Source organism: Onychomys torridus, chromosome 13 (assembly GCF_903995425.1).
Source record: "Onychomys torridus chromosome 13, mOncTor1.1, whole genome shotgun sequence".
Taxonomy (NCBI): domain Eukaryota; kingdom Metazoa; phylum Chordata; class Mammalia; order Rodentia; family Cricetidae; genus Onychomys; species Onychomys torridus.
Window position 1 is genome coordinate 35,477,899 of NC_050455.1, and position 21,973 is coordinate 35,499,871.

At 43.2% G+C, this 21,973-nt stretch overlaps 1 protein-coding gene across 1 annotated transcript in view; it reads right to left on the bottom strand.

Annotated features, from left to right (window-relative positions):
* Positions 1 to 1,555: 1,555 nt before the first annotated feature.
* The window catches only part of LOC118594764 (TIR domain-containing adapter molecule 2-like), a 30,093-nt gene continuing 9,675 nt past the window's right edge, over positions 1,556 to 21,973 (bottom strand). The window contains 1 exon segment of the mRNA XM_036204925.1: positions 1,556 to 3,005. Coding sequence (XP_036060818.1) covers positions 2,357 to 3,005 — 649 coding nt within the window. The 3' untranslated portion in view covers positions 1,556 to 2,356.

A 21,973-nucleotide genomic window follows, 5' to 3' on the forward strand; every position in this document is an offset into this window, starting at 1 on the left:
AAACTATACTTCTTCTTTAGGTCATGGAGAAGTGTTCGTTCAGGCATACCTCAGATCTTTCTACAGCAGCTCCAGGTGGGTGGCACAGTGTACCCAGGATGACAACTTGCTGGCACATGGCAGAGTTTCTCAGAATGGTTGGTGTGTATATCTAAAGCTCTATATGTGCACATAAACACAGACCCCCCCATAAGGCTCACACCTCTGCCTCCTTTTATCATTAGTTACTTTGATGATCATAATTTCAACACCTACAATTACTCAGTACTTACATTTAGTTCTTCATCATAAAATAAAAAAATGCTGGATTCCAGGCTTAATGGGACATTGTGCTATGCTCTCTTAGGAATAAAAATTGCTATTTCTCTGAATACTTTTCCACAGTCTTCAATGGAGATGAGAAGGACAATTAGCTAACCATAAAGAATTTATTTATTTAAGAAATGCCACCCGGCATGAATTCCAGTTTGGCAGGCATGTGAAGGGCGGGTGGTTAATGTTTTATTGTTACATGACACTTATTATATAGAAAGCATTACAGTAATAACAACAATAATAATAAAGGGATACTTACTTAAACTGAAAAAAAAAAGTGGGTGGTAAGTTACCATGGCAAAGAAGGTTGAGAAAATTCCATGAAGGCCATCACCTTCTCTGGGAACCAAACATGAGGTCTAACTGATTTGCAGGATCCTTGTGGGGCACAGTGGCTGTGGCTATAAAAAAGTGAACAGCGGCAGTCAGGGATCCAGAGAAGAGAGGACCAGGAGACACATGAACTAGGAAGAATGTCTTTGTTCATAGGTTCCTATAAAAAAATACATCTTTAAAAAAAACTGAGTAGCTGCGTGTGGTGATACACACCTTTAATCCCACCCAGCACTTTCAAGGGTAGAGGCAAGTAGATCTGTGAGTTTGATGTGAACCTGGTCTATACAGCAAATGTTAGGCCAGCCAGGGTTACAGTGAGACCCTGAATAAAAACAAAACCAAAAACCTGAATAATCATATATAGATTCTTTTCTGTGACTGCTATTAACAATCAATTACAATGCAAATATACAAACATATCCATTCACTGTAAGCATGCATTATGTCTTCTGCAACGATCACACTATGTATCACCTCATAAACATTTAAGGCTTTGCTTATTGCTTTCTGGCTTCCAGTATTCCCATCCTGGGAGAGGACAAAAGCCTTTAGAGATCCATCAATCCAACCCTTTCATTTCATAGACAAAGGAGAATAGCTGCCCACTGGCACATTCATCCTCAGTGGAAGAGATTGGCTTGCAAGTAGGTCTCCTGGCTTCCAGTGGGTACTTTCTCATTATTTGACATGACTCACCCTTAGCTACATGCTCAGTCTGTACTTGTTTGCACTGTTTCCGTCTCAAATGGGCTGGAGTTCTATGAGAGAAAAATACAGGTTCGTGTGGGCTTCCCTGGCTTGTTATGGCCCTAAAAGTGAAGCTGGTTAAAATACATTCTCTGCACATACAACATATGCACATCACACCACACACACACACACACACACACACACACACACACACACACACCACACCACACATACACACACACATACTCACAGTCTGACCACCAAGCTTCCCCAAGTCAAACACAGTGTGTGAGGGACATTTCTAAAGGCTAACATAAGAGGTTATTGATTTTTACAAGCAAACAGCTAGTGAATCACACACCATTCACAAGCTCTGCAAATAAAACCCTAGTTACAGATGGCAACTAACAAGGCCAGGGGACAGCTCCACAGAGTCCCTAGCTGCCACACTCTCAAAAGGATTGCTAATTTGTGGCGGGAACTCCAGCAGAAACAAAACCACATGTGGCTGGATTGTTTTCAAAAGCCTGACTGTTCTGACGTCTCCTTCTGATCTACAACTTGTGTGCATCCACACTGCACATGTCCCAGTCTGGCCGTCCAGGTTTCATCAGGATGCTTTGTGGTAACATTCATGATGGAAGCAGGAAAGAAGGTAGTCAGACCTCTCACGGTCAGAGCCGTTTTCTTCATGTCTTTTTAGGATTTTTAACTTCGTATTTTGAAAATGGCTATCATACACACCTGTCCACGGTTCAACAAAAGAAATGAGTTAAGAATATTCATGAACTATGAAAACTACAAAAAAAAAAAGAGTGCTAGAAACTGGCCATCTTGAGTTTACCATCAGAGAGTTCTACAATCCTAGGCCTGCAGAAATGTACCTTTCTTGTGCTCCACAGATTTCTTGGAAGCAGACCCACTCAAATAGAAGCATTTCTTAGACACAGCTTTCTCCTGTGAGGATGAATCATTTTGTTTACAGAACAGGAGCCAGCCGGGTGTGTGCTTCATCTCAGGCAATGAACTGTCCTCGCAACACACTCCGTGTCTCTTTCCATATAGCTTGCTGCCGCTCATACACAGACTCCTGGAAAATCCTCTCCACTTGCGTAGAAAAGCCTTGGCTTTCTTCTTCTAAGGCATTGATGGTCTGTAGCGCCAAGGGAGTCCTTTCCCGAGGAAGGGGGCTGTTCAGGGGCCGCATGGGTATGACAGAATTGTACTTGTGCTGTCTGTTCACAGAATTCATCAGGGACGTGTAGAACTGGAAGTTACACCAGGTGTCTCTCAGAAAGTTTTCAGTCAGTAACAAGATCGTCCAAGCAGACCCATTTACAGCATCATCTAGATTCTGCAAATGCATTCTGCCACACGGCATCTCGGCGAAAATTATCCCAGGCCTGATACCAAAGTCATTCTGCAGTAGATCCTGGACTCTGAGGGCCTCTTCTGTGTCATGTTCTGCATGCAGTATCACGAATTTGAGGAACACTTCTTCTTCAACGTCCTCCTCAGGCATCTCTCCCTTTGCCTCAGCTCCCTCCTGCTCTCCTGTTGGCTGCCCTGTTTTATTGTCATGCTCCACAAAACCATGCAAGGACACATCTTTCAATTTCCTGGTCTCTGACTCATGGCAGTCTTGATCTGTATCCACACTGTGTCTTTTATGCCAAGAAAGGGGGCAGTTATCTAGTTTAGACTTCCCAACACCCATGGCAGACTTGTGGGGCATACAAGAGAGCTTTATTTGAGTCTCAACATTTTCTTCTCAATCTAAAAAGGGAATAACAAAGCAGAATATTATATGTTTAATCAAAAGATTAAAAAAACCTTTTGTTCAAACCAAAAAATAAAATAAAATAAAAAACAACACTGTAATATAAGGGCCTTAGAAAGAAATGGCAGCCAATTAAGAAACCAAACTATCAGGCTTTTGTAAGTTTCACAAGGGCTGCCAAGGATGACGCAAATATCCCAAAGGTGATTGACAGTTGCTCTCCTGAGTCAGCACCAAGAGATCTGAAACCTCAGTGTTCTGGATTCACTGCGTTCCTGTGGTGGTGGAAGTGATGGAGAAGACATTAGCATATACAAAATCCATCTTTTTCCAGGTAGTCTTTGGAATGTTAGAGACCAAACATTCACCCGATTTAAGTCAACATCTCAGTTTGGATCAAAATCTAGAAACTAAGCTCTCCAGCTTTCTCCAGCTTAGCCAACCGAGGATGACGTAATGTCCATTCATTCTTTTGTGATCCAAAATTCTGGAATTAGAAGACTTAGACCAGTCGTGAAAGAAAAGTAGTCCACACGAGTGGAACTTAAATAACTTCAGAAGATGTTGGCAATGTTAAGTTCAAGGGAAATTCTTTTATCAAAAGACAATTTATAATAGATGACTACTACTTGCATATATAAGCTACAGGACATATTATTTATTATTTATGATCAAAGACCAGATTCAAAAATAAACTAGGCTTTTGGGCCTATGCCTTTTCCCAGCTTGCACACATTCTTAGGGCTGTCTTTCTCTTTCTTTGATTAACGCTCTCTGTTTATACCAGCATATATGTGTATACAGTCACATCCACAATGACCTAAATATTACAATGACAAGGTCCCACATAATTCAGAGTTAGAAGAAGTGGCATCACTGTTACCCAGAATCTCATTCTAATGCATAAACGGGATGAAATTCCTTGCTGCTGCCTTTGGTTAGTGAAGGATGGCCACTGGTCATCTTTTGTGTTATTTGTTCGTTAAGGCTGGCTCCGAGGTGCTAGCTGACCAAGAAGTAGTCTAAAGTGCCACTCTAAAATGTAGCCCATGTACATTGCAAATAATAAAACCTAATTGATTTGCCCATTCTCTACTGGCTAGGACTCACTGCTGCCTTTTGTTACTGGTCAGGGTCTCATGAAGTCGCTGCTCACCACGTGTGTCTGTGTTTCATTTACCTTTTAAAAAGAGACAGTGATTCTCTCAGGCATATACCCAAAGGATACTTCACCCCACCATAGCAACACCTGCTCAGCCATGTTCATTGCTGCTCTGTTCATAACAGTCAGAAATCAGAAAGACAGGGCCCTAATTGGCCATCTATTGTCACCAAATGAAGCTTCAAGTCCCAGGATTGTGTTATATCTAATTGAGTTGTTGGCCAAAGGGGTCCCACGGGAACCACCAAAACAACCCAGGCTATTGCAGACTATAGGTTTTTCTCCAAGAGTCTCACTGGGGAAACAAGCTCCTCTTAAGGGTATAGGCCACATGCCCAGCGGTAGACGGCCAGCAGAGAACACACTCAATGGTGTCTTTGGAGGTTCCTTGTCTCATAATGTCATGTCAGGGCTTTTCCCTTTTTAAAGAAAATTTGTCTCATTTAAAATTTTTATTTTATGCTGGGCGGTGGTGGTGCACGCCTGTAATCCCAGCACTCGGGAGGCAGAGGCAGGTGGATCTCTGTGAGTTCGAGGCCAGCCTGGTCTACAGAGCTAGTCCAGGACAGGCTCCAAAGCTACAGAGAAACCCTGTCTCGAAAAAGCCAAAAAATTTATTTTATTTTATTTTATATATATGCATACACACAACACAGAGACATTTAAAATATATATATATATATATATATATATATATATATTATATTTTTTTTTTTTTTTTTTTTTTTCCCTATAGGTCCTCTGCATATGTACTATGGCTTCCAGTTTAGTGTTTCCGGGACTCGCGAGTGTGTGGATGAATGGGTCTCTGTTTCTTTCTGTACCTGCTTCTCGTTTCTTTTCTTGGGCTCTTTTCCTTCTGTTCATTTTGTCTTACTCTCATGTGTCAGTTTTTGTTTTATCATATTTTATTTTATATTATCACTTCGAAGCCTGTTTGTTTCTAATGAGAGACAGAAAGGGAGTGGATCTGGATGGGAGGGGGATGGGGAGGAATTGGGAGGAGTAGAGGGAGAGGAAACTGTAATCAGGACATATTATGTGAGAAAACAATCTATTTTCTATCAAAGTAAAAAAAATGACAGTGATTTGAGCACACAGTGACTGAAGTGTCCCCCCACACTTGTCCCCACTGACCTTGTCTTACTTCCACGGCTTCTCGTGGCACCCTCCCACTGCCCTTTTGAATACCACGGGTAGTTTTGTATTACTTTTCCAACAAGTGTTATCATTCATGTATGTACGAAAGCACTGGACAGACACTGCTGCATATTTTCCCTAATTTCCTCTCCTCAGTATTTTCTCTCTGGGTTAGAGAATTTCCTCATTTCCTTCCAACACCTAATGCTCCACATGTGGCTACGCCATAGCCATTCCCTGTTCTCATTGTACATTGTAGAAGCTTATCTGTAGAATGGGCCCATCAAACAGGGTTTCATATGAAAGGTTAGTAACATACCCCCCCCCCTTTGTGTGTGTGTGTGTGTGTGTGTGTGTGTGTGTGTGTGTGTGTGTACACTTGTCTGTGCCTTTTTGTGTGCACCTGTGTGTGAAGGCCCGAGATCAATGTTAGGTATCTTCTTCTCTTGCTTTACCCTTTATTTTTTGAGACAGAGTCACTCTCTGGAGCTTACTGATTGGCTAGATTGCTGGCCAGGAAGTCCCAGGGATGGTCCTGTCTACCGCAGGCCCTATAAATGAGAAGGTTTAGGAGTGGAGGAGGGGAAAGTGTGGTCGGGATGTCTTGTAGGAGAGAAGAAGAAAAGAATTATGGAAAGACTAGGACAGAAAAGATCAGTAAAAACTCCTGGTGGACACTGTGTTTAAGCGAGTCTGGGAGGATTAAAGATGAGAATAAGGACTAGCGAGGACAAGAAGGATCTGCGCAGGTAGCTGGAAGGAGAGCATTCTGGGAGGAGAGCAGCAAACCCACAGGTCCTGAGGCTGTTGAATGTCTGGCATCTGGGAAGCTATGGGAGGTGGGGATGTGGGTGGAGCATGAACTGAGCAGTGAGCTGAGCAGAGGAGCTAGGCCGAGAAGGCAGAGAGGCAGGCCGATCTACCTGATTTCACAGGATCACCCCATGATTGCAGTAGAACAGAATGAAGAGAGCAAATGCAGAACAAGATCACTCGTTAGAGTCTGTCCTAGAAACTTAGCAGAAAATAACAGTGGCTTCACACAGAGTGGCTGCAGAGCGAGTGGCTGGATTGGGGACACGTTTTTGAAAACAGAACGGAAAGGAACTGGTGTCCAGCAGGCACCGGATACTCTGGAGTTGGGAAAGAGGTTAACCCTGGAGATGCAGAGTTGGCATTTATCTCCATACATACTATGTTTAAAACCTAAGACCAGACCAGACAGGAAAAGGAAGTGCCCCAGGGCTGAGCCCCTAGGCACTCCAACATTATGGAGGTCAGGAACAGAAAGAGCCAGCAGTGGTGGGAACATCGAGGGAAAACAGGAGATTGTGCTGTCCACCCCCCATGCCAAGGGAACAAGTTCAAGGGAGTGTTTAACTGCTTTCCAATGCTTATGATTGGCCAAGGGGGACCAGCACTGAGAAACACTGAGAACAGAGAGAAGTAGGAACACAGATGAGTAGGCTCTGCACAGTGGGGAGGGATGGAAAAGACCACTTAGGGAGAGTGCAAAAAGAAGACAGAAAAAAACAATATAGAAAACCCGTGTGTGTGTGTGTGTGTGTGTGTGTGTGTGTGTGTGTGTGTGTGTATGCACGTAGGTGCAGGATGAAGGACAACCTGAAATATCATTCCTCGGGGGATGTGGATCTCATTTTTGAGCCAGGGACTTGGAGCTCAACAGTTAGGGAAGGCAGGCTGGCCAGCAAGCTCCAGAGACCAGATGAACACCTCCACCCCCAGCTTTTTTATTTTATTTTTTTTACCATGGGTCCTGCGGATCAAAACCAGGTCCTTCCTCTTGCAAGCACTTGACCGAGTTATCTTCCCTGCCCTCGAAAGCCCATTTGGAAAAGTTTTGTCCCAAAGGAAAAAGGTAGAAAGATGAAGTAAGACTGGTGGAGGGGAAGGGGTACCTAGAGGATCATTTATAAAGATGTCTGTCAGTAGCAAAGAACACGAATTGAAGAGAAAATTTATTCATGCATGAAGTAAGGAGCAGACAGTGCTGGGCAGTCGAGAGTGAGTAGTAGACCTTCGCTAGATAAATGGGCAGATTAATGGTATGGATGCGTGTGTGTGTGGGGGGTGCGGTACGGGGGGGATTGGTGGACATCTGCAGGTCTCTTCTTCACTGTTCCCACTAAGATAGGAATGGAGACATTTCTTCAAATTGCCTCAGATCTCATTTTGAAATGTAACAGGCGGTGGTGCCTGTTGGGGAGAAATGGCTGCATGTTATTATTCCTGTGCAGCCCCAGAGCCGATGAACTAACTCTTCTTCCCAGAAGACGTCTGTATTAGGAAGGAGAGCAGTTTCTGCAGAAATGTCCCAGGAGGTCCCTCTGAGGTGTTCCAGCTGCAAGCCATGCCCAATGACTAAAGATGGAAACATCAGTGTACACACCCCCTTCTTGCTAAGTATAGTCTCCCCATTCAGCTCTTTGTGACGGTTAACTTCATGGGTTGACTCCCTAGGCCTTGGTAGCCAGGGGGTTGGCCGATGCCAATCTGTGAAGGTGATTAACATTTAAATCAGTAAACTTGGAGTGAATGGCATTAGCCTTCATAAAGTAGATGAGCCACATCCCGCCAGGGGGATGTCCAGAGGAAGGATTCTGCCCGTAGAAGGTAACACAGCCTTTAGACTCAAGAATGTATCAATTTTTTTTTTTTTGCTATTGTTATTGGTTGTTGTTATTATTGTTTTTTCCAGACTTGAGACTGAACCTAGCGTCTAACAGTTGCTAGGGGGGGGGCGGGCACTTTACCACTGCAATACATCCCCGACTCCAGGAATGCACTCTCAATTCTCCATCTGGCTTGCCCTACTTAGCTCTCTCGGACCTGCAAGCCAATCTTTAAAATGTATCCTTCTCCTCCCGGCCTCTGGTTATCTCATGTTGGTCCTGTTGTTCCAGAAGGAATTCCAATGCAATCTTCCTTGGGAGGCTGGAGATGTAGCTCAGCTGACAGAATGCTCACCTAAGATGTTCCCGTCATTATGGTAAAGTTAATGTTCATCTTTTAAAAACATTTTGACCACCTGGTTAGAGGGGATCTCAAATGTTATGAGTAAAATAATAACCAATAATAATCTGATAAAAACATATAAACATTAAATTTTCAGTCTGTGTGTTTATCGTGGGAAAAGATTATATATTCAAATAAGTATGTTTTGAAATTTAACACATTTAAAATCCTAGTGTGTCAGAGAACCGTTTTTTTTTTTTCATATCTGAACAGCACCACCTTGTGGCAGAAATATGTAAACTCAACGGCTTCTTGTCCAACTAATGTTTTGCTATAAATAAATAAATACTTTATTGTTATTTACAGGTTTTGTTGGAAAGTTATTGTATACCAAAACTTGCTGGGTTTGAAGGATGTGAAGTTAGGATGGACAGACAGACAATTAGGCCCCACTGCACTCTTGCTTTATGCGGAGTACCAGGTGATAGGAATGCACTCAGGAGGGCCACCCACAGCAGGGACCAGAAGCACATGGTTCTCAGAAACGCTCAGGAACCAGAGGCCCAACTACGTCGGGGTCGTTTTGCATTAGACATTTCTAGGGTTCAAGTCCACACATGTGGGACACAGTGGGAGAGGAGAGGTAAGAGAGAAAGATGGGGAGAATTAAGAGCAGAAGAGACTTAAAAGTATGTTTAGCCGGGCGGTAGTGGTGCACACCTTTAATCCCAGCACTCGGGAGGCAGAGGCAGACCGATCTCTGAGAGTTCCAGGACAGGTTCCAAAACTACACAGAGAAACCCTGTCTTGGAAAACAAACAAACAAACAAACAAACAAACAAACCAAGGATTATGTTCAGGGGTCTGGAGAGATGGCTCAGTAATTAAGCATGCATACTGGGCTTGCTGAGAAGTCGGGTTCTGTTGTGGAATAGTTAACTGGGTAAAGATGTGTTAACATTTGTTCATGCTGTAGAATACTACCTTAACTGTGTAAAGGTGTGCTGCATTTGTTTGTACTGCATTTGTTTAACTGTGTAAAGGTGTGCTGCATTTGTTCATGCTGTGGAATACTACCTTAACTGTGTAAAGGTGTGCTGCATTTGTTTGTACTGCATTTGTTTAACTGTGTAAAGGTGTGCTGCATTTGTTCATGCTGTGGAATACTACCTTAACTGTGTAAAGGTGTGCTGCATTTGTTTCATCTTGCCTGCCTAAGGCACCTGATTGGTCTAATAAAGTGGCTGAATGGCTACTAGGTGGGCAGAGAAAGGATAGGTGGGGATGGCAGGCAAAGAGAATAAATAGGAGGGGAAATCTAGGCTCAAGAAGAAGAAAGGAAAGAAGGATGAAGAGAAGAAGGGAGACACCTATGGCCAGGCAGCTGTCAGCCAGCAGACACAGAGTGGGACACAGAGAAAGGAAGGTAAAAAGCCCCGAGGCCAAAGGTAGATAAAGAGAAACAGGTTAATTTAAGTTAAAAGAGTCAGCCAGAAACAAGCCTAAGCTAGGTCGAGCATTCAAAACTAATAAGTCTTTGTGTCATGGTTTGGGAGCTGGTTGGTGGCCCAAAAGAAAAAGCCTGGTACAGGGTTCAGTTCCCAGCATCCATGTTGGGTGCTCACAACTGCCTATAACTTCAGCTCCAAAGGATCCAATTCTCTCTTCTGGCTTCTATGTGCTCCTATACTCAAGTGCAAATATCCACGCACAGAAACTGCAGTCCAAGGTGGACAGACTACGCCCCAAACCGTCAGCAGAGCATCCCTGTGGTCCTGGCTTTTGGAGGCATGAAAGATGTGAAATTGAGGGATCATGGAGTCCTGACCCACAGTTTCAGAGAGCAGCTGAGGACAGGCAGTAAGTGGCAGGATTAGAGTCCTTGCCTGGAAGTGTTGAGAGACCACTGTGTGAAACTGTGAGGATGAGATCCAGGTTTCAGTGAAGAGCCCAGGGTGCTGGCGATGGCAAAACTGTGGGATGTCTGCCATGGAAACCTGTGGGTGTGGAGTGGAGGGCGCTCAATAGCCTGGCCAATTGAATTGTGACAGTCCCACCACCATCTCTATACGGGACGCTGGCTGCAGGATTTGGTGTTTGCCCTGCTGGATTTTGGTTTGATTTCTGACTATTCCTTGCTATGCTCAGATTCTTCTCTTTTGGAATAAGAATGCTAACTGAGGAGTGGGGCTGGAGAGATGGCTCAGAGGTTATGAGATACTGGTATAGCTATGAAAGAATGTTAGAGCATACTGTTCTTGTTGTTTTTGTTTTTTGTTTTTTGTTTTTTGTTTTTTTGAGACAGGGTTTCTCTTTGTAGCTTTGCGCCTCTCCTGGAACTCGCTTTGTAGACCAGGCTGGCCTCGAACTCCAGAGATCCTCCTGGCTCTGCCTCCTGAGTGCTGGGATTAAAGGCGTGTGCCACCAACACCCGGCGAGCATACTGTTCTTGATAGAGGACCTAGGTCCAGTTCCCAGCACACAAGTCATGTGGCTCACAACCTCCCGTCATTCCAGCTCCAGGGGCTCTGACACGTTTGACCTCCAAGAGCAACTGTAGTCACGAGTACACACCCACACCTACATATAATTAAAAGTAAAATAAATATTAAAAAGTATTTACTTGGTGCCATTGTATGTTAGAAGTATGAGGTTTATTTTAAAAATTTGAACTGAACTCACAATTAATTTTGACTTTTAAAGAACTGTTAATGACTCTGAGCTCTTTTGACATTGGACTAGATTGATTGTCCATGAACAATTATGAGCCTATGGGGACAAAGAGTGAGAGGTTATGGCTTAAAAATGATGTGTTTGCATGGGATGTTGACAAAGGTGACATCATGATGGTTAGTGTTAACTGCCAACTAGGTTCTAGAATCACTTGGAAGCCAAGCATATCCATCAGGAATTACCTAGTTTAGTCTCTGGCCATGCCTGTGAAGGACTGTTTGATTAGGTCACTGTGGTGGGAAGGCCTGCATATTGTGGTTATCGCCATTCCCTGAATTGGGATCCTGGACTGTATAAAAAGGAGACAGTAAACTGAGCATGTATACATCACTTTATGCTTCCTGGTTGTGATGTGATGTAGCAAGCTATTTCAAGCTCCCACCACTTTGATTTTCCAGTGCTGGGGAGGAGGAGACCTGAGGACTTCTGGAGCTTGCTAGCCAGCCAAGCTGGACTGGCTTGCTCCAAATCCCACTGTGAGAGACCCTGCCTCAAAAATCCAGGTGGGTGGCCATCCTAAGGGACAATCCCATAGGTTGATTTCTGGCTTTCACAATATATGTGTATATATGTGCATGTACAACCCACATGCTCCCACGTGTATACACAGAAACAGTAGCAATGCTTTGGTATTAAGAAAGCACCCCAAGGACTGGAGAGATGGCTCAGAGGTTAAGAGAACTGGCTGCTCTTCCAGAGGTGCTGAGTTCAATTCCTAGCAACCACATGGTGGCTCACAACCATCTCTAATAAAACCATCAATAATGAGATCTGGCGCCCTCTTCTGACATGCAGGCAGAACATTCTATACATAATAAATAAATAAATCTTGAAAGAGAGAGAGAGAGAGAAAGGAAGGAAGGAAGAAAGAAAGAAAGAGAGAAAGAAAGAGAGAAAGAAAGAGAAAGAAAGAGAAAGAAAGAGAAAGAAAGAGAAAGAAAGAAAAAGAAAGAGAAAGAAAGAGAGAGAGAAAGAAAGAGAGAACAGAAAAAGAAGAAAGTTGAGCTGAGCATAGCCTTCATCTCTCCTGGCTTCCTGATTGTAGGCAAAATGTGACCAGCTGCCTCAGGCTCTTGGCACTATACCTTCCCTGAAGTCCTCTGAATTGGAACATGTCTTCCCTTAAGTTGATTTTTACCAGGTGTTTGGTAAGGTAGCTACTATAAGGGCAAACGTCTGAAATGCCACATGTCAGTCATGGTGGGGAACAGCTATGCCCCCAGCTACTTGGGAGGAAGACCACAGGCTCAAGGCTGCCTGGGCAGCAGAGTGAGTTCATGACCAACTTGAGCAACTAATCAAGACCCTATCTGAAAATTTAAAAAGGGCTGGGGGGGGGGGGCAGCTAAGTGACAGAGTACTTGTCTATCACATGAAAAGCTTAGGGTTCAATCTCTGGTACTGAAGAAACAAACAAACAAAAAACCCCACTCTGGTGAATAGCACTGTAAAGTGTTATCTATTCCCATGGCAGAATCCTGTGAAACCATTCACCATGTTTATGAATATTATGAATAAAGGAAGCAACAGGGCAAGATCCTTCTGTAATAATTAGTTGATATAAAATAGTATATATAGGATGACCCCAGCTTTTTAATTCAAAATACAGATAGACAGGAAAAAACTATACCAAAAAGTTAATGATTATCTGTGGATAATACATGCAAGGACATAGAACTATTCTTTGTTCATGTATGTTTACAAATATGTATATACATATATACACATATATATGAAAAAAATATTCCTCACATACATAAACACACATAAGTATGTGTGTTTTACAAGGACTATGCATATGAAGAAAGGGGGGTTAACATATGAAAACATTTTCTACATGTTCTTCTAAAATGCAGGTCACGTTAACTCAGTGTCCATATAGCATGGGTTGAGCCACCTTCATATCTAACTCTGTTTCATCTTCTCTTTACATATATGCAGATTCCACAACAAAGCCAGCTCCCAAAGCTTCTTCAGTCCCCTCTACAGCTATCAATACTGCTCGGTCACCTGCCTCTAAGCATCGCCACAGCACAGAGAGGAGGCCCTCGAGAGAGCAATGCTTAATTACTTTAAAAACTGCCTCTGTCGGAGCACAAAAAAGCAGAAATGGAAAACTGATTTTCATCTGGGTTTCTACATTTTTATCTTGGGGATCCTGTCTTTTAGACTTCCTCCTCACCCTCTGCCAAGGTATTGCCCATTCTTTTTCGTAAATACGATGGTACCCAATTCAAAGGTCTAAGGTTAAGCTAAGTGGTACTACATCCAGCTCATTTCCTGCAAATGAGAGCTTGTATAAAAAACAAATCTCTAAACAAGGAAGATGATTTGTTTTTAAAAGTAGAATTAATTTCAAGGAAAGGTAGTGTCCAAGGACACTCAAAAAGAAAGATGGCTGTACCGTTTTAATATTAGCAGCAATGATGGATGTTTTAAAGATATCACAGTTTCACGGGATACAGCAGTCTGTGCTTACTCACGGTTGCTCTTCTTCAGTTTCAGTTTCATGGGTTTAACCACAATCCAAAAATGTTCAATGGAAAAATTGCAGAAATATGTAATTCTTATTTTTAATTTCTTGCTATTCTGAGCAGTGTCCCACTTGGACCTGAGTCACCCTTCTGTCTGGTATATCCTCGCTGTATATGCTACTTCCTGTCAGTCACTATGTAGAACATTCGCACTGTATATGCTACTTCCTGTCAGTCACTATGTAGAACATCCACACTGTATAACGGCTTCCTGTCAGTCACTATGTAGAACACCCTCACTGTATAACTGCTTCCTGTCCGTCACTATGTAGAACATCCACACTGTATAACTGCTTCCTGTCAGTCACTATGTAGAACATCCACACTGTATAACTGCTTCCTGTCAGTCACTATGTAGAACATCCACACTGTATAACTGCTTCCTGTCAGTCACTATGTAGAACATCCACACTGTATAACTGCTTCCTGTCAGTCACTATGTAGAACATCCACACTGTATAACTACTTCCTGTCAGTCACTATGTAGAACATGAACACTGTATAACTGCTTCCTGTCAGTCACTATGTAGAATATCAGATAGCTGTCAGAGGGTGTGTATCCAGGTAACCCTTATTTTGGCAATTTTATTACAGAAACATGTTATTATCTTAAACTAGCAGTTACTAGTTTCTTTCTATGCTTAATTGATAAATTCAGCCATGTTGTAGGTATGAAGAAACCCCTCATTTTCATATGGTTTTCAGGAACCCACTGGATTGATTGGATAAAGGCTGGCTGCTGTATAGAGCAGCTCAGTACCTAGCAGCTCACTCTCAGGGCAGTGGCAAAAGGTTCTTGTTAGAACAGGACAGTAAGCCCTTCAACCGCACGTGAGAAGGAACGGAAGGGGAGATGGAGTAGAGTCTGAGGGAGCAACTGTCCCTGTAGCAGACCGGGGAGGCTGAAGAGATCAGGGAGTGAGGGGCTAGATCCCAGGCCTACAATGCCACTGTGAAAGTTGTTTTATTTGTTTTGCTTTTTAATCATTCTAATGAGAAGCTACTAAAGAGTTTTGAAGAGAGTAAAAAAAAAATTTTTTTTTTTTGAGCTGAGGATTGAACCCAGGGCCTTATGCTTGCCAGGCAAGCACTCTACCACTGAGCTAAATCCCCAACCCTAGAGAGTAAAAATTTTGACATATCTTAAAAAATTTTTTGGGCTGGAGCGATGGCTCAGAGGTTAAGAGCACTGGCTGCTCTTCCAGAGGTCATGAGTTCAATTCCCAGCAACCACATGGTGGCTCACAACCATCTGTAATGAGATCTGGTGTCCTCTTCTGGCCTGCAGGGATATATGCAGACAGAGCACTGTAAACATAATTAAAAGACACCGTATACATAATAAACCAATGAAGTTTTAGAAAAAAATTTCACTGCTTTTTGGAGTATGGTTCTAGAGAAGCCACAGCAGAAACATCTCCTATGGCTTAGCTTAAGAGGGAGAAGGCAGTGAGGTATAGTCCATAGAGTTCGTTGGATGCTTTACGTGTGGGGTCTCAGCTGAAAAGAAGTCAAGCCTGGTGTGGTCATGCATACCCCCTAGTCACAGCACTCAGGAGACAGAGGCAGATGGATCTCTCTGAGTTTGAGGCCAGCCTGGCCTACACAGTGAGTTCTAAAACAGCCCCAGCCTACAGAGCAAGACCCTGTCGCAAACAGCAACAACAAAAACCCAACCAACTAAAAGCAAGTCCAAGAGCTGGGGCCATAGCTCAGAGGTGGAGCCAGAGATACACAGGCTCCATCCCCAATGCGGGCAGAAAATAACCATTCCTGGATTGTGACCTGCATGAACAGCAGCAGTTTTTACTGAGATCTGGAAGGTTACTCAAAGAAAGCAGAGGAGCAGGCTGAGTGCATGGTGTGCGACATCAATAGTTCTGTTTGCATATCCTAAATGACAACACCTGTCAGCTTACTAGTTGGACACATCTGTAAAGAGCTGGATGTATGCTTGTGAACCTAAAAGGAAGCAAAGCTAGAGATTATAATTTGGAAGCCATCATCTTATAGATGTTACTTATAGCCACGGACTAATGACTCCGGGTAGAAATCATCATGGGAGCATGTATCTCTAGAAAAAGAAGATGGCCAAGACCTGGCCCCTGTGGCACTTTAAGATTTAGTGATTGAGAAGCCTCGGTGACCAGTAGGGTGGGGACACAGGAGAATGCAATAAGCTGTGAGTCCAATGAAGAAAGAATGGCTACTAAGGAGGAGTACATCTGTGACAGTGGCTGACTGATCAGGGAAGATGAGAACTGAGAATTGTGCAGACACCAGATTTCACAAGACCGTCCCTGATGTCACCCAGAGCCAGAGGGGGAAAATAGAGAAGTATGAACAGAGGCCCAGAGGCAAGTCTTTCAAAGCGGCTATTTAATAAAGGGGTCATTTGGCCTGGGGGTACTATTTAAAGGTGGTATTTAACATTACAATTTAACACATTTGTTAAACTGATGACTAAAAATTAAAAATCCACCAAACGAGATGTGATAGTACAAGAGGAACATGGTTTGTACGTCAAGTCCCACATAGTAACATTGACTTTGACTCAAATATAACTCATTATTCAATGCGTGCTCATCTATTCTCTGATATAAATGATGTACAATAAAGTTAACTTCACTTGTGTCCATTACACTACTAAAATGTTAGGTGAGTAAGGATCATATTTTAAAATACTTTAAAAAAGTTTACTGCTCTAGAAAACTGAGTAGTTCTAACTCATGCAATACTGAAACTAGCTCACAGTTGCCAGCCCAAATGACTTCCATTCAAATTAGCCACCACAAAACTTTCTGCATTGGCTCTGTGTGGCTGGCTAAAGCTGGCACAGAGCTCTTAAAAGTCACTTAAGATGCTGGGCTATTTGCTCAGGGCGTGTCTTTCAAATCATATTCCCAGCACCCCAGTGGGATAAGACTGGAATTTGATGCCAGCCTGGGCTACATAGGGATGGAGGCTAGTAGCCTCGACTACATGTCTTTAAAAAAAGGTTTCCTAGTCAAAACGAAACACATGACTGGCAAAGAGGTGCGCAGGGGTTTCCCTTCAGAAAGAGGCAGCCCTCTGATGGAGGCACCAGGCCTGCTCCAAGACACGGAGGACCGACCTGGGCTGCACTCTAGTCCCCAGCCCGCCCGCTCCCCAGCGCTCGCAACTTGCCTGAGAAGGTGTGTGTGCTGCGCGGCCACGCGGCTTTTAGTCTTCCACTCCCACTGAGCAGGACCTTGTAGACAGGGGACTTGCTGCCGAGGTCTGAAAGTTAGGACATGACTGCCAGAGATCTCGTCCCGAAGTCACTGCGACTCGGCACGCCACGCCCACTGAGCCTGCAGCATGGAAGATCTGGGCTGGCCACGGAGTCCTCAGGGTGGTGGACTTGGCCTTTGGACGTCGTGCTTTTGGGGGCCACGGACGACCGAGTGGAGGGAGGGTGGGGTGCACTGTCGCCAGGAGGAAGCAGATGGTCAAGGGCGGAGGAGGGGAAATGCCCTGGGGAACTGCCACCCAGGCAAACGCCAGCTTGGCTCCCTGGTTTCTGTTTTCTTCCTTTTAAATCAAGTCCCCAATTCCAGGCTAGGAGAAGCACGGAAAGGAATTTGGCTTCCGTCTGTTCCTTACAGTCCAAATAAGGCCCAAGACCACCACCACCACCACCACCACCAACAACAACAACAACAACAACAACAACAACAACAAACAACCAAACTAACCAACAACAAAAATCAAGCAAACCTTTCAGAGTCCCCAGACTTGATTTTTTTTACCCCAGGCTCCAATGCTGATCATACCTCAAAAATTCAGTTAGATCTTCTCTCCTCTCCCTTTTAATTCTGACATTTTAGTGATGTAGTGACAGGGTATCACTATGTAATTCTGGCTGTCCTGGAACTCACTTCCTGGGATGAATTTATAAAAAGAAATCACTCAGGAGGCAGAGGCAGGCAGATCTTTGTGAGTTCGAGGCCAGCCTGGGTTACAGCGCAAGACCCAGGAAAGGCACAAAGCTACACTGAGAAACTCTATCTCGAAAAACATAAACAAACAAACAAATAAATAAATATAAAAAATAAAAAGGATGACTGCTCCTAAGTATGGTGGAGGAGAAAGTTTATTGTAGATAAAAATAGAGCATAATTAGAGGCAGAAACATCTGGGAGAGTCCATAGTGGACATGACCCTGAGCCCTGTGAGGGGAGGGGGAGGGGAAGGGACAGGAGAAAGAGAGGACCCAGGTACAGCAACCAAGACAGCGAAAGGTAAAAGAAAATGTCTGGCTTCTATAGGGAAGCGCCTCTGGGGTAAGGCAGCCTAGTCCTGTGGGTAGAGAGTTCGTGATAGAGGGCGAGGTATGCCAGCCCTACTGCGTAAAAGGTGGTACTGAGGGATGCTGGGAGAACCCGGCAGCCAGGTCTGCTTTGATATGTTAAATAGTAGACGCCTCAGCCACGTGTCCCAGGGTTGAGACTTAGCATAAAGCAAGCTGGCCTTCAATTTAGAGATCCTGGCTCTGTCTACCCAGTGCTGGGATTCAAGTGTATGCACCACCACGCCGGGCTAATTTTGACAATTTTCATTTGCTGCCGAGGAAAGGAACTTGACCCAAACCAGGGAGCCCAGGGATAGCAAATTAGGCTTGGAAGTCTAGGCCTGGTCTCAGAGGCGCGCTGCACAGAGCTCCAGGTTACCCTCCTCTCCACACAGCCAGCTGGATGTACCACTGACCTTGGGAGCTAGTAGATAGCCACTACTCAAACTGCGGCCATGTTGCGGCTGGTATCTCGAGCCCTGTCTGCTCCTTAACGCCCCACGCTTCTTTGGCCATTGTCAAAGTTGACCATGGTCTTTTCCAGCGCTGCCTGGATGCTGCCAGCTTGGCCTTTCTGCTCCCCTTACCCCTTCTCTATCAGTTTCCTTTGCTTGCCTCTCTTCCTCTGGGAGTTCTTAGAATCATTGTCCCTTCCTCCTCTTCTCCTCTTCCTCTTCTTCTGCCATAGTAAAGTAAAATATAAACTACTTATGTGTACATATAATGACTATCACATCATCAGTCTAAGTGTATGCATTGAGGTTTGGGTCAGTATTCTTCCTCTGGTTCTCCTATTTCCAGAAATTCAAAGAATCTCCTGTTTGCTATGAAATAGCAGTAAGGCCAGTATCTCACGTAATCCCTGAGGCAGGATCTGAAACTGTGTTGTGGTGATTTGGACAATGTTGCAAAGCTTTGCTTTTGTTCTCAACGGAAAGGAAAACTAGTCTCTGTAGCAGAATGTCCCCAGTTTTCCCCAATGGAGGAACAAGCAACGTTTAGTTTTTAATCAATCTTTGTTGTGATTTGATTAGTTAAAATCACAGCTACTCTGTAAATTTTTTTGTGAGGCTGATCGCTGTTGGGCTACACCATTTAGTAACCAAGTAGGAAGGGCTAGACCATCAAGGTCATTTCACAAGGAAGAGCAATGCCATCTACTGTCTCTAACTTCACCTTTTCCTGAGGGAGTTCCTCATAGATGAAGGTGCTGGATGCAGGTAGTTGCTGTTCACCACTTCTCCTGTATCAATAAATACTGCCTCACCTGCCACTCCTCCAAATATTCAGAACTACTAATGACAGACTGAACAAACATCTACTTCCCCATTCAACATTGACATCACTTGCACCAGTGAGCTAGAAGTCATTAACGTCCAGGGTAAACTGACTCAGCCTTTCCCACTCTTTTTTTTTTCCCCCTTTGGGACAGAGTTTCTCTGTGTAGTTGTGGAACCTATCCTGGAACTCACTCTGTAGCCCAGGCTGGCTTCGAACTCACAGAGATCCGCCTGCCTCTGCCTACCGAGTGCTGGGATTAAAGGCGTGTGTGTGTGTGCGCGCGTGCGTGCGTGCGTGCGTGCGTGCGTGTGTGTGTGTGTGTGTGTGTGTGTGTGCGCGCGTGCGTGCGCGCGCACACGCAACCACGGCCTGGCTCTTCTTTTCTAACAGGCATTTAGTGTGCATAAATACAGGCAGTTAAAGCAAAAATAAACAAGTAGAAGTAAATCAGACTACAATGTTTTTCTTCACAGCAAAGGACACACTTAACAGAATGAAAGAGCAGTCCATGTACGGGAAGAAAACACACCTGCAGAGCATTCTCCTGAAAATGGCACCCCCTAGTAATTTAATTAAAAAATAGGCAGTCTTCTTTCTTCCTCTCCAATCAAGCAAATAAAAAGTGACTAACAGCAAAAGAGGAGCTTTTTTTGGTTAATGGTATCATTAACCATGAGAGAAATATAAAATAAACCATGAGATCATACTTGCATACTTATTCAGGAAAAATACCTATTTGTATTTCCTTCCCAAATGTATGAACTCCAAGATGAAGTCACTCAGGAGATCAAATATTGCCTTTATTCTCAGCAAAGTTAAAAAATACAGTTTTTGGTTTTGTAGCAATAGGGCTGGGCCACCTCATATATCCCTGAACGAGAAATAAAATCACTCAAGTTATTGGTATGGTCATAGACCATGGGCATCCACTGTGGGAAAACAAGATCCAACTCCTTAAGGATAAACCTTTGACCTATGTACACTCTTCTTGTAGAACCTTGGGTTCACTGCTTTAATAGTTTTGTTCCTGGAGGTGAGACTATCTTAATTTTTCAAAAATTTTAGCAGGTAATTATGTTGGCGACAGACATTTACATGCTTTCACATCTGTCACATACTATGTGAGGGTCGGATTCTATTCATGCCACAATAAACACTTCAGGAACAGAACAAAGACCAAGATACCAGAACTGAGGTGGATAAAATGATACATAGTACTTATATACATGAAGCACTTTATATATATATATATATATATATATATATATATACACACACACACACATAAATTTATATATATTATATAAAATATATCTAAGTATATTATACAGATATATTTATATGTATGTATGCATGTATGTATGTAGTGAGACAAGGTCTCTCTAGGTAGCCCTGGCTGTCCTGGAACTCACAATGAAGACAAAGTTGGCCTCAAACTCAGTTTTGCCTGCCTCAGTCTCAGATTAAATGTATGTGTCACTACGTCTGGCTATAAGTAGCTTCGTTTAAACTGTATTATTTTGGTAGGAGATAAAAGAGAAATACTGATGAAATCAGTATTTCATGAAATCACTTGTGCAAGGCCACACAATCTTGATTTAACTCAAGGATTCCAAAGCCAAACAACTGAACCATGATTAACCTATAGTTACATCAAAAGTTTAGGGTTTGCCTGTCATGGGTCACATTCAAGCTCTAATTACTGGAAGAGATGAGCTTGTTTCCTAGACTCTGTCTTGTCTGAAAGTAGAAATAAACCTCCTAGTTCATAGGGCAATTGCAATACTTTCAGTCCATCACAACCCAGAGTAAGTACTCAGTAAACGCCAGTCTGTAGGTACTTTCCCTTTTGCAGAGTTCTGCCCAGGAGACAGGGTTTCTCTGTGTAGCTTTGTGCCTTTCCTGGATCTCTCTCTATAGACCAGGCTGGCCTTGAACTCACAAATATCCTCCTGCCTCTGCCTTGCCTCCAAGTGCTGGGATTAAGGGCGTGCACCACCACCCCATCCAGTTAATGCTGTTTTAAACAACCTAATTGACTTAGAAACCTTTAGAGCAACTGGTTATAATTGTCTTCCATGAACATTTTCATTAAGGACTGTAAAGATGAAAAATTAAGCAGTGGTTCTACCCTTCTTTATTAATCTGTTTGGGTCCTTCCTTTATGAAATGAAAAATAAACACTATTGTTGCATAACAGTACTATGAGCTGTGTATTTCTTTTGTTTTGTTTTGTTTTTGATACAGGGTTTCTCTATGTATCCCTGGCTGTCCTTAAACTCAGAGAGATCTACTTGTCTCTGCCTCCAGAGTTCTGGGATCAAAGGTATGTGCCACCACCTGGCTATTTTCTATATACTGGCTAATCTCTAAACTTCTGTCTCTAACCCGCAACCCCCAAACAATTTAATACACTGTCCAGCCTAAAACAGTACTATGAACTGTGTATTTCTAAAATGTTTTAAATCCTGATAGAATTAAAGTTGACAGAATTAAATCCTGGTAGAAACAAGTGAAGTCAGTTTGCTGATTTTTAAATTTTATTTTACATGAAACTGATTGGTGTAATTATGTGGAACCATTTTTAGAGAAAATTCTTTTTCAAAAGTAAACAAAAATCATTTGAATTATTTATATATTAATTTGTCTAATTTTTTGAAAACAAAACTCAGTCAGCTTTATCCTATTTAACTATCAATGTTACACTCAGA